At 41.4% G+C, this 12,154-nt stretch overlaps 1 protein-coding gene across 12 annotated transcripts in view; it reads left to right on the plus strand.

The window, feature by feature from the left end:
* Positions 1 to 944: 944 nt before the first annotated feature.
* STRADA (STE20 related adaptor alpha) overlaps positions 945 to 12,154 on the plus strand; it is a 30,796-nt gene continuing 19,586 nt past the window's right edge. The window contains exons 1-3 of one of the 12 annotated variants that reach the window (XM_040245008.1): positions 945 to 1,055; positions 9,205 to 9,284; positions 11,355 to 11,412. In XM_040245008.1, coding sequence (XP_040100942.1) covers positions 9,249 to 9,284; positions 11,355 to 11,412 — 94 coding nt within the window. In that variant the 5' untranslated portion in view covers positions 945 to 1,055; positions 9,205 to 9,248. Of the gene's footprint in view, positions 1,348 to 1,372; positions 1,502 to 9,204; positions 9,285 to 11,354; positions 11,413 to 12,154 lie in introns of those variants that run through there. The other 11 variants (XM_040245007.1, XM_040245005.1, XM_040245009.1 and 8 more) reach the window with 11 other exon arrangements.

Consider the following 12,154-nt stretch of genomic DNA (forward strand, 5'->3'; position numbering starts at 1 on the left):
TTGGATGGTGTAGATCCAATTTTGGATCCAGCCCCCTCCCACCCCCGCCTCCGTGAGAGGAGCAAGTCAGTGAAAAAAAAAACGCGGGCTCACGGAAGTCTTGCTCCATCATTCATTGCTTCATGGCTTTCTCAAGCCCTGCATCCCTTGGCTGAGGCTAGCCTTCCCAGAAAGGCAAACTTAACAGGTTTTTGCAAACAGCACATGTCTCAAAGTCGTGGGTACGGAAGGATTCAGGACAAAAAAAGATAGTTGAGCAGTTTCCCTCCCTTTATAGAAGGCGGCACAGAGAACGGGTGGGTTTCCCCTTTGTAGCTTGTCAGTCTGGTGCCCGGGAGGCCAAAGTGAGGGGCGTTTAAGACATCTTCAAAGAAAGTGCGAGACTGATTTTTCCTAAAGTCCTACCACAGGAAAGGAAAAAGAACCCGCCCCAAAGTAGCCAAGTCAGCAGCCAGCGTTGGTTTGCCTTCCTCTAGTCCCCTTGACTCTTTCTTCATTATTGAAATCATCCCACTTCCTTCCTGCTTCCGGGACCGAGGCTCACAGAGCCCTTTTCAGACCCCGAAGAAGACCACATCAAGGACAAGCTAGGTCTCTGCTTCCACACGCGGGAACACAGGTTTCATCTGTTGGAGACCGAATGCCCTCAGGTTTGCGCTGCGCGTAATCAGGTGACTCAGAACTGGAGAACCGTTCTGTGAGAGGTTGCTGCTAAGAAAAAGCCCGCCGCACTCGAGGAGACACAGGAACCGCGCTGCTTCTCCACGAGCCTCGCCCGGGTCCAGGGGTCCGGGGCGGGGCGGAGCTTCCCCACGGGCCGCGCCCGAGCCCAGGGGGCCGGGGCGGGGCGGGGCTTCCTCTCCCGCGCGGAGCGGGACGGAACGCCCCACTTGCGGCGGGGCGGAGCTCTCCCCTGCCAGCCCTCCCCGCGTCCCTCTACTGCGCATGGCACGCTGCGTACCTCCCTCCCAGCAACCGGCCTGGCGGCCGCGCGGCCTTAAACCAAGGAGGCGGAGCTGAGACTGGCCGGGACTGCTTGCTAACTCCAGGACCAGGTACCGGGCTGGCGGGGGCCGCCTGGTGCGCTCCGGGGATCAGTTCCTCCTCGCCCTGACGCCGATTCCATCTCCTCAGGGGCGGGCCTTCATCATAGCAGCCACCCTTCGCCTCCGTCGTCCTCCGCGGGCCCCGTTTACGTAAACCCGAATCCTTCTCGATTCCCGCAATGGGGGGCTGTAGCCCGAGAAGAGAATAGGCTTGGGCCTAGCCCGGAGACACCGCAGCGGAGTTGCCGGGCGGAAGAGGCGAGCGCCTGCTTTTCCTCTCCCCTTCCCGCCTGATTTCCAGGTGGGAAACCTGGGGCCCAAGGTGACAGTTTGTCCTGATGTAGCGAAGAGGCGGCATATCCTCTCCCCGCAGCCCGTTTGCGCCCCCCTCACCGCATCTCTTCCCAGGCGACACAGGCAGCAGTAGGTGAAGCCCTCATAAGGAGAGCGCTCAGGTATTCCCTGAATCAGCCTAAACAGAGCTTCTAATTGTCTTGTTTTCCAAAATGCTTAAGTGCCCACAGCACCTTGGGGTGGAGATGCAGGATGGGGGTAGGGAAGTGAGCGCGAGGGAGGGGAGTGGTTAAATAAAATTGTTCAAGTTTTCAGGAAATGGGGAACCAACTTTTCTGCCCAGCCTTCTGCTAAGGTATCCTACTATATTCGAACTTCTTCCCAAAGAGGAAAAGACGTGCCAGTTGATCCTTATTGTAACATTTGTTGGGGTAGAACCGAATTCCAATATGTTTTTGTGGCATTAAGACAGTTTTTCATTGACTGATCTATGCTTTTCTTTAGAAATCCCCAACATTGTTTGTTGTCCCTGAAAGTTGAAGAAACCAAGTCTTTTCTGATTATCTGCCTCAAGCCTATCCAGCCATAAGATAAAGTGTTGAACTGGTTAAATCTGTTGCCCTTTAACTAGATTTCTTAGAGGTGTTGTGACCCAAATGCAGTGTTTATAGTTGTAATCCCAGACATGGAAGAAGTTTAGAAAACCAGTGACAAAAATAGGGAAAAAAGAAAAATTGATAAGGTAAATAAATTTTCCTTTCTATACCATTTAGCATCTGGTCAGCATTATCAAATCAGATGATGCCTTTTCAGTCATTACATCTTTACACTCAGTCTTGAGGCTTCTCCCTAAGCTTCTCTGTTATCACTTACAGCTTCTAGAGCACAGGCTTTAGAATAGACCGACTCAGTCCTCTGTTACTTGCCTGTGTAACTTCGGTTACTGGTTGTTGTTTTTATTTTAATTTTTTGGCCATGTCGTACAGCGTGTGGGATCTTAGTTCCCCACCTGCTCCTCCTGCAGTGACAGAAGGGAGTCTTAACCCCTGGACTGCGAAGGAAGTCCCATGTCTGTGTAATTTGGGCATTTAACCTGAGTCCTAATTTCCTGATCTGTAAAATGAGGATCACTAATAACTTATTGTGAGCTGATCTCCATGAAGCATTTAGCACAGATGCTGGCACATGCTAAGTTCACCATAAGTGTCTGCTGCTTTATTTTCACTATTATTAATTTAACAGACACAAGAATGTCCATATTAAGTGTTGGTCACAGTAGCCCCTGGGAATGCTGTTTCTTGTTGTAAACAAGATGCATTCCCTGCCTTCGCAGACTCTAGTGACAGAAAATGATAAATAGGCCGTTGAGAGAGTGGTATGTATAAGGATTGAATACACAGGCCAAGCATCTAACTGGGGTGGGGTGGGGCAGTCTGATAGGACTTCCTATAGCAAAAGGACAGGCAAAAGATGAATAGATTGGAAAAGTGTAAGTGGTCCCCGAGGGGAAGCAGTATCTTTAAAGTTTTTTCTTTGGGTTCCGTTTCCTACCTGCCTTTGAAGTTGTGCTCAGTCATACCCAACTCTTTGTGGTCCCCATGGACTGTAGCCCGCCAGGCTCCTCTGTCTGTGGAATTTTCCAGGCAAGAATACTGGAGCGGGTTGCCATTTCCTGCCGCAGGAGATCTTCCTGACCCAGGAATCAAATCTTTGACTCTTCTCCTGCATTGGCAGGCTGATTCTTTGCTATTGCACCACCTGGGAAGTCCATTGCCTTTGATGCTCCATGTCCTAAAAGAAGCTCCATGTCCATGTCCTAAATATGAACTTATCCCAATGCTTACTTCCCAGCTTTCTGCTTTTCTCTCAGCATTTTCTTCTAAAGTGAATTTCTGTCACTCGTACAGCTTTAGCTGCTGACTCCCAAGTCCACAGAGCCATCTCTAACCCATCTTTTAAGCATCAGCCTTACTTTTCTAACTAAATGCTATTTCCACTTGGGATATAAAACTGGTTTCTTAACTGCAGCATAACTTAAAAACTCAAACTCATCTTTCCACGAAAATAACTTCCATCTCTGACTTTTCCTGTTTTGTCTTTGACACAACTACTCTTTGCAGTTACTCAGGCACACACACAAAAAAGTCATCAGAGTTGTTCACAGGTAGAACAGGTTCCCTGATTAGGTAGTGAGTTTTCAAGCAGAGACTTGATAACCTTATATCCAGGTGTTTATAAAGCTGTTCTACCAAAGAGTGGAGGATAGACTCAGTGACTTACGGTGTCCTTACTAACTTATTTTTCTTTGTCCTTATCCATCTGTTTTTTTAATTGGAGGATGATTGCTTTACAGTGTTGTGTTGGTTTCTGCCTTACAGCAACACAAATCAGTCATAGCTATATATATGTATCCCTTCCCTCTAGAGCCTCCCTCCCACCCATCCCCATCTATTTCTCAATGTTCTTTCTGCCGCAGGCTCATATCACCCCAGATGTGGCCCAGAATAATTGTATTCCCTCTTTTTCTTTTTTTAATTATACTGGTTTCTAACTAACATTCCTTTCTCTGGTCTTTTTTCACCTCCCTCCTCTCACATCTCTTAGCAGATTACACAGCCCCTCACAACCTTCAGTTCGGTCGCTCAGTTGTATCCAACTCTTTGCAACCCCATGGACTGCAACACTCCAGGCTTCCCTGTCCATCACCACCAAGTCCCAGAGCTTGCTCAAACTTACGTCCGTCAAGTCAATGATGCCATCCAACCATCTCATCCTCTATCGTCCCCTTCTCCTCCCAGCTGAGACACCAGGGAAGCCCCTCACAACCCTAGCCCACCTGAAAAAAAGAATGGAAATGTAGCTGATTTTTTCCCTAGATTCTTCAAAAGCATAGCTGAGTATTTATGTTAGTCATTTTATTTTGAAAATCAGCTTTGTTCAGATATAATTTACCTGTAACAAAATATACCTGTGTCAAGTGTACAATTTGTTGAGTTTTGACAAGTACACTTACGTAACCACCATTCAATAGAGAGAGAGACCTTCTCCATCACCCTGAAAAGTTCTCGTGTATCTCTTTGAAGTTGGTCCCTTATCTCACTGTTGGGTCCAGGCAACCCAGACCTGCTTTCTGTCGTACTTTTGCTTTTTCTAGGATTTTACGTGAATGGAAAGAGTATGTAGATTTGTGTCTGACTTTTCCCCCTTAACCTGAAATTGTTGCCTATATCAGCAGTTTGTCCCTTTTTATTGCTGAGTAGTATTACATTGGTGTCTGTTCAGTTCAGTTCACTCGCTCAGTTGTGTATGACTCTTTGCGACTCCATGGACTGCAGCACGCCAGGCCTCCCTGTCAATCACCAACTCATGTCCATTGAGTTGGTGATGCCATCCAACGATCTCATCCTCTGTCATCCCCTTCTCCTCCCGCCTTCAATCTTTCCCAGCATCAGAGTCTTTTCCAATGAGTCAGTTCTTTGCATCAGGTAGCCAAAGTATTGGAGTTTCAGCTTCAGCTTCAGTCCTCCCAATGAACACTCAGGACTGATCTCCTTTAGAATGGACTATTTGGATCTCCTTGCAGTCCAAGGGACTTTCAAGAGTCTTCTCCAACACCACAGTTCAAAAGCATCAATTCTTCGGTGCTCAGCTTACCTTATAGTCCAACCCTCACATCCATACATGACCACAGGAAAAACCATAGCCTTGACTAGACTGACCTTTGTTGACAAAGTAATGTCTCTGCTTTTTAATATGCTGTCTAGGTTGGTCATAACTTTCCTTCTAAGGAGTAAGTGTCTTTTCATGTCATGGCTGCAGTCACCATCTGCAGTGATTTTGGAGCCCCCCAAAATAAAGTTTGACACTGTTCCCCATCTGTTTGCTATGAAGTGATGGGACCAGATGCCGTGATCTTAGTTTGCTGAATGTTGAGCTTTAAACCAACTTTTTCACTCTCCTCTTTTCACTTTCATCAAGAGGCTCTTCAGTTCTTCTTCACTTTCTGCCATAAGGGTGGTGTCATCTGCATATCTGAGGTTATTGATATTTCTCCTGGCAGTCTTCATTCCAGCTTGTGCTTCCTCCAGCCCAGCATTCCTCATGATGTACTCTGCCTATAAGTTAAATAAGCAGGGTGACAATATACAGCTTTGACGTACTCCTTTTCCGATTTGGAACCAGTCTGTTGTTCCATGTCCAGTTCTAACTGTTGCTTCCTGACCTGTACCACATTTTTAAAATCTATTTACCAGTTGGTAGATGCTTGAATTGTTTTCAGCTTGGGGCTATTTTGAATATGCTTTTATGAACATTCATATACAAGCTAATGAGAAGATATGTTTTCATTTCTCTTGAGTAGATGACCTAGAGCAGAATTATTGAGTCATAAGAAGCTATTAAACTATTTTCCAGAGGGGCCATAGTTGTTTGCATTCTCACCAGCAATGTATGAGAGTTCCAGCTGGTTGATGTCCTTGTCAACACTTAGTATTGTCAGTCTTTATGTTTAGCTGTTTTGATGGGTGTTTAATGGTATCTCATTGTGGTTTTATGTTTATTTCCCTGATGACAAGTAATGTTGAACATCATTTCATGTGCTTAGTGGCCACTCCTTTATCTTCTGTTCAGATCTGTTGCCATTGTTTAAACTGGGTTATCTTATTGAGTATAGAAATTCTTTATATATTCTGTATATAAAGTACTTTGTAGATACACACACACACACACAGACATACACGCACACAGAGTATGTTTTCTCCCAATCTTTTCAGTTTCTTAGTGGTGTCTTTCTAAGGCAGACATTTTAAATTTTGATAAAGATTAATTTGTCATATTTTTCTTTTATGTTTTATGCTCTTGATGTTCTATTTTTGAATCTCTACTTATCCCAGGATCATGAAGATTTTCTCCTCTCTTTTCTTTAGTAGTTATAACTTTTTCTTTAGTTCTGTGATCCATTTCAAGTTAATTTTTGTGTGCAGTATAAGGTCAGCATTGAGGTTCATTTTTTTCTAAATAAATATCAAGTTGTATCTAGACTGTTTTTCCCCATAAAATTACTTTGGTCATTCTCTTGAAAAGTAATTGACCATATATGTATGGGTCTATTTCTAGGTTCTCTGTTCTGTTTCATTGACCCATATATCTATCCTTAGACCAGAGTACACCATCTTGATTATTTTAGCAATAAAGTAAGTCTGGAGTTCAGGTAATAAAAGTCTTCTGACTTTCTTTTTCAAAATTATTTTGGCTGTTTTAGGTCCCTCATATTTCCATGTAAATTTTAGCCTGAGCTTATCAATTTCTTTTGAAAGTCTGCTGGGATTTTGATAAGCGTTGCACTGAATCTGTAGATCAGTTTGGAGAGAATTGACATCTTAATAATATTGAGTCTTCCAGTTTATGAACATGGCATATCTTTTAGCTAGATCGTCTTTAATCTCTCTTAGCAGTGTTTTATCATTTTACAGGTCTTACTCATAGTTTATTAAAATTATTCCTAATCATTTTATGTTTTCATTGGTTTATTGATGATATTTTTAAAATTTCATTTTCTGATTGGTTGTTGCTATATATAGAAATACAACTGGGTTTTATAATCAATCTTTATAAATAAGTTAAATGATTTTTTTTTGTAGAATACTTCGGTTTCTACGTATGGCTTCCCTAACAGCTCAGTTAGTAAAGAATCTGCCTGCAATGCACGAGACCCCGGTTCGATTCCTGGGTTGGGAAGATCCACTGGAGAAGGGATAGGCCACCCACCCCAGTACTCTTGGGCTTCCCTTGTGGCTCAGCTGGTAAAAAATCTGCCTGCAATGCAGGAGACCTAGCTTGGGAAGATCCCCTGGAGAAGGGAAAGGCTACCCACTCCAATATTCTGGCCTGGAGAATTCCATGAACTGTACAGTCAGTGGGGTCGCAAAGAGTTGGACATGACTGAGTGGCTTCCATTAGATTTCTATGTATACAGTCTTGTTATTTATGAATAAAGAATTTTACATCCTTTTTTCCCATCTGTATGCCTTTTATTTCTTCTTGCCTTTTTGCATTGGCCAAGACCACTATTTAGTGATGAAGTGATAACGTTTTTGCTTTATTTCTGTCCTTAGAGGAAACTCATTCATTCTTCTTACTATTAATAGATGTTGGCTATAAATTTTTTATATGTATCTTTTACCAAGTTGACTTGGTAAATCCCATTTCTGTCCTATTCTTTTTTGACTATTCCTAGTTGACTAAGAGTTTTTTTTAAAAAAACTTGTGGCTTAGTGTTGAATTTTGTTAGATGGTTTTTCTCCATCTATTGAAATGATTGTATTTTTACTTGTTTACTCAGTTAATAAGATAAAATTACATCATTTTTAAAAATTCCTTAAAATTGGTTGTTCTTTATTTGCAAGGAGCTTCAAAAACAATTTTGTGTATGTTGATTCGTTTTTTAATGTTAAACTGATTTTTTATTCCTGAACTAAACCCTCTTTGGTCATGATGTATTATGCTTTAGCCATTATAGATATAAATTCTTAACTATAAATAGCAAACATAAAATCAGGATGATATGAAAAAACATACATTTGAGAAGTGGCAAAAGGTCCTGGGAATGGGTAACAAAAATATGAAACTTAGCAAAAAGGTTAGAAAATAAAGTTTGAAGAAGTTTCCTGGAAAGTAGAAAGTTGTAAAGTAGGAGTGAAATATAACTTTAGTGGATAATCCTAGAAGTATACCTTTAACTATTAGAATTTCTGTTGCTGTTTCTTGCTACAAAAATAATATTCCCCAGAATTGGAAGACCCACATCTCCACATTAAAAAGGCTGAATACTTTGTAGCTAGTCTAGATTATAGCCAGAGGATGGAGGGCCTCAGGAAGGCAGTCCCCAGGGAAAAATTGCAATGAATGAGTTTGAGTGTATGGAAAAATACATTGATAAGACTAATAGCAGAAATGTTAAGGTATTTGGAAAAAGTTAATAACTACACGGAAAAACAAGCAAGTGAAAAAATGAGGCAGTTATTAACTGCTGGGGGTGGTGTGGGAGAATGAGTGTATAAGACAAAAAACATAGTCGTCTCTAACTGTTTGCCTGTGCCGAGAACCAAGTCCTTGGGCTTTCCAAGTGGCACTAGGGGTAAAGAACCTGCCTGCCAATGCAGGAGACATAAGAGACTCCTTAGGAGTTCGATCCCTGGGTCACGAAGATCCCCTGGAGGAGAGCGTGGCAACCCACTCTAGTATACTTGCCTGGAGAATCCCATGGACAGAGGAGCCTGGCCAGTTACAGTCCGTGGGGTCACAAAGAGTTGGACGCGACCGAAGCAATTTAGCGTGCAAGAACCGTGTTGGTGCAGCCATAGCAGTGTAAACCTGGACCAAGGTTTTAACCAGAATTTATGTCAGAACTACGTTGGGAGAATGAAGGCAGGAAAGTAGGGTGCAGTTGATGTAGGAGAGCCTAGTTTTCACCTACCATGGTGGGAAGTTAGTAGATAAATGTCTAAAATGGGTAAGTCATCACATGTAAACAACATGTAAAAACGATGATTAAAAAGAAGGGTAAGCAACCAAAAGAATTAAAGGTAATTGCTTCTACAAAGGGGTCAAGAGAAATTAAAATTTTTTCTAAAAACCTATAACAAACTTCACTTTCCTTACAGAGATGCAGTATTTCAGAATGTATTCAGCCATAGTACCTCCAGATTTATTGTCACTGAAAGTTTCTCTAAAATGTCTTTATAGTCTAGCAATTTGTAGGTTTAGTTCAGTGCTTTGGACGGTAGACTCAGTAAGTTTTTGTTAATCAACAAATATTTCTACAAAAGTGGACTTGACTAACACCTTGTGTCTATTTTCCTTTTAGGTTTAAATTTTTGAAATTGAAATAGGTCTACACGTTAGGAACTCATGTCTTTTCTTGTAAGTAAACCAGAGCGAATTAGGGTGAGTGTTTCTCTTCTGCCTTTACTATATTTATTTTCCGAAAAGCAGTGTGTTTTAGCAGATATTGTAGACATTTTTTTTTTTCAGTGTGATGCTCAGAATCATGTAGAAGGGAGAGATGTAGAAAGTCAAGCAGGCATTGCAGCCTCCACTGCAAAGAACAGAAGTTGCAGGCACACGCTGACTGGAGACACAGAACATCACATGCCCACCAGCTCGTCTGGTAGAAAAGAAACAAGGTGGCTTATTTCATGAGTATCAGTCACACATTAAATGAGTTGCTGGCCCTTTTCATCACAGATATGCACCCACTAATGATCTGCCTGTGTCCTGCACGTTTTCAGTGAGTTTGTGGGTTTTAAAAATCAGCATCAAATTGTAATCATTGGAACACTTTTTTGAGGCCAGGCCATAAGCAGTAAAAGCACGGAGTCCTAACCACTGGACTGCCAGGGAACTGCCATCATAGGTTTTAACTGAAGACTCTTTGAAAAAATTTATTACACCTGAGAACTTCACTAGCTAAAATGACCTCAGGAATAAATACTGGGTTTAGCTTCCATGATTTCGTAAAAGACTGTCTTATTTATTATCAAGTATTTAATATCAAGTATTTAAATGCAGTAGTAATCATTTTAAAATTCTTTAACAGTGTATATGTAAAATGAGACATTGTGAATAGACCACCTCCTTTTGTGGCTTGTGGCATCTCAGCTCCTTGACCAGGGATTGCACCTGGGCCACAGCAGTGAAAGCCTGGAATCCTAACCACTAGGCCATCAGGGAATTACCTGAATATACCACTTTCTTTAAATATTAAGGTGTAAATTATATTTTGTGGTACAGTGCATATGAATATTTTATATCAAGTTTTTTATTTAGGGTGTTGCTTTTTTACTTGGAAAAAATTGATACAGAGAAGGATAGAGAATGAAGGTATAGTTTCAATTCATAGTCCTTATGTAACTTTTTTGCAACGTATTTCTGAATGTTCCTTATCTTTTTCTTCTGTTTATGTGGATAAGAATAACTTATATTGGAAAGAATAAACTTTGCTATTAAGAGGGAAAAAAATACAGAATCCTTCCTTGGCCTGAACTCTACCCAGTGGAAAGAAGACCCTCAAGCTGAAGGGCTTCCCAGGGGGCACTAGTGGTAAAGGTTCTCACCTGCCAGTGCAAGCGACGTGGGTTCGCTTCCTGGGTGGGGAAGATCCCTGGTGAAGGAACTGGCAAGCCACTCCAGTATTCTTGCCTGGAGAACTCCACGGACGGAGGACCCTACCGGATTACACTACAGTCCAGGGGGTTGCAAAGTCAGACGGGACTGAGCAGACACGGAAGCCACTAACTTCCTGTTGTAAACTCTCAATGTTGATTCAAAGTAACACCAGCCTTAAGTGAAATGCAGCCTTGTTCCCATGGCTTTTATGTATGAGCTGCTTTTCTCTCTCAGCCTGATTCAGGTGAAACCAGACCTCTGATTCGTACGATGGAAACCCATACTCGTTTGAAATAGACCAGTTATATAAACCATAGATCAGTCATGCTAGTTCAATCCTTGTAAACTTGGTAGAAAATTTAAATGTTGATGATGTCTTTAGAACTCCTACTGGATGAAAGAATATGTAGCTGGCTGATTCCTTTTACAAACTACTAGGGGCTTGTGAAACCCTGTTTCATCCCTGTTTTCTGTGCTGTGAAGTTATCATATTTTTTTCAAATTGGCAATAATGACCCAAAGCATCTATAGTAGACAGCCGTGGACTGACAGTTTTATATACAGGAAGGACAAAAACAGTCCTCATTATTAGGGCCAGTATACTTGTCATCTGTTAGATTTAAGAATTGCTCACCAAATTAGGCAAAGAAGAATAGAGCAAGAAGTTAATCTATTGTTTTCAGTCGATTTGAATCCCAGTTTCTTTTCAAAACTTTTCCTTAGTAATGTAGCCTAACTATACTGCATGATTCAGTGTTCATAGTTGTATTTTTGTCTTTCTAATGGCTGATCACTAATTTTTTGTGGCTTGGAAGAAGTACTAATTCTCTCTGGGGTTTTCCTCTTTAGCGGTGGGTCTCGGAAAAGTTCATTGTTGAGGGCTTAAGAGATTTGGAGCTATTTGGAGGTAAGTACAGTATGGCTTTTAGCCATCAGTTCAGGATAAATATCACTACCCTTTTCTTGATTAAAATCAATTTATAGACATTAGCAATTCCAAGGGAAAATTGTTATATTTATTTGGCTACAGCTGTTATATTTATTTGGCTCTTTTTTGAATCCATGGTTTCCCCCAAATTTGAGGGCTAATCTGGCAGTTGTCCTTGGGCTGTCTTGATTGTTAAAAAGCCAGTATTTACTTAAAAGCACACGTGTTTCTTCTAAGTATTTGTCGAGTTGAAATACTTAAAGGGAAAAAAATAGGTGTTTAGAAGCCTCTAGCCTTGAAGATTTAAAAAATAAAATTGTGATCAGGACAGAGGTAGCAGTGATATAAAAGTTATGGTTTTACTGATCAATCTAGTTGACTCATGTTTTCATGAGACTTAAAAGAGACTAAAGAAAAAAATCTGTCAGGACAAAGGCACTAACTTCGTATTGTAAATTCTAAATGTTGATTCAAAGTAAAGTAGATTTGTAATTTGGAAGTTTAATAGACCCAACCGCTTCCCTTTGGCTGTTTTCAGATTGAGCTGTTTTGGGAACTGTGATCTTAATTGAAGGCAAGGAAAATTCCTTTTCTATAAAAATGATAGTAATAAAGCCCCATTCTTTGTGTCTGAACACCACAGATACTCCCTTTAGCTCCTATAGCTAAAGAAATGGCTTATCAGATTGAGTATGTTGGTTAACTGATCCAAAATACCCTG

The sequence above is a fragment of the Oryx dammah genome, unplaced genomic scaffold (genome assembly GCF_014754425.2).
Source record: "Oryx dammah isolate SB20612 unplaced genomic scaffold, SCBI_Odam_1.1 HiC_scaffold_8, whole genome shotgun sequence".
In the NCBI taxonomy this organism is placed as follows: domain Eukaryota; kingdom Metazoa; phylum Chordata; class Mammalia; order Artiodactyla; family Bovidae; genus Oryx; species Oryx dammah.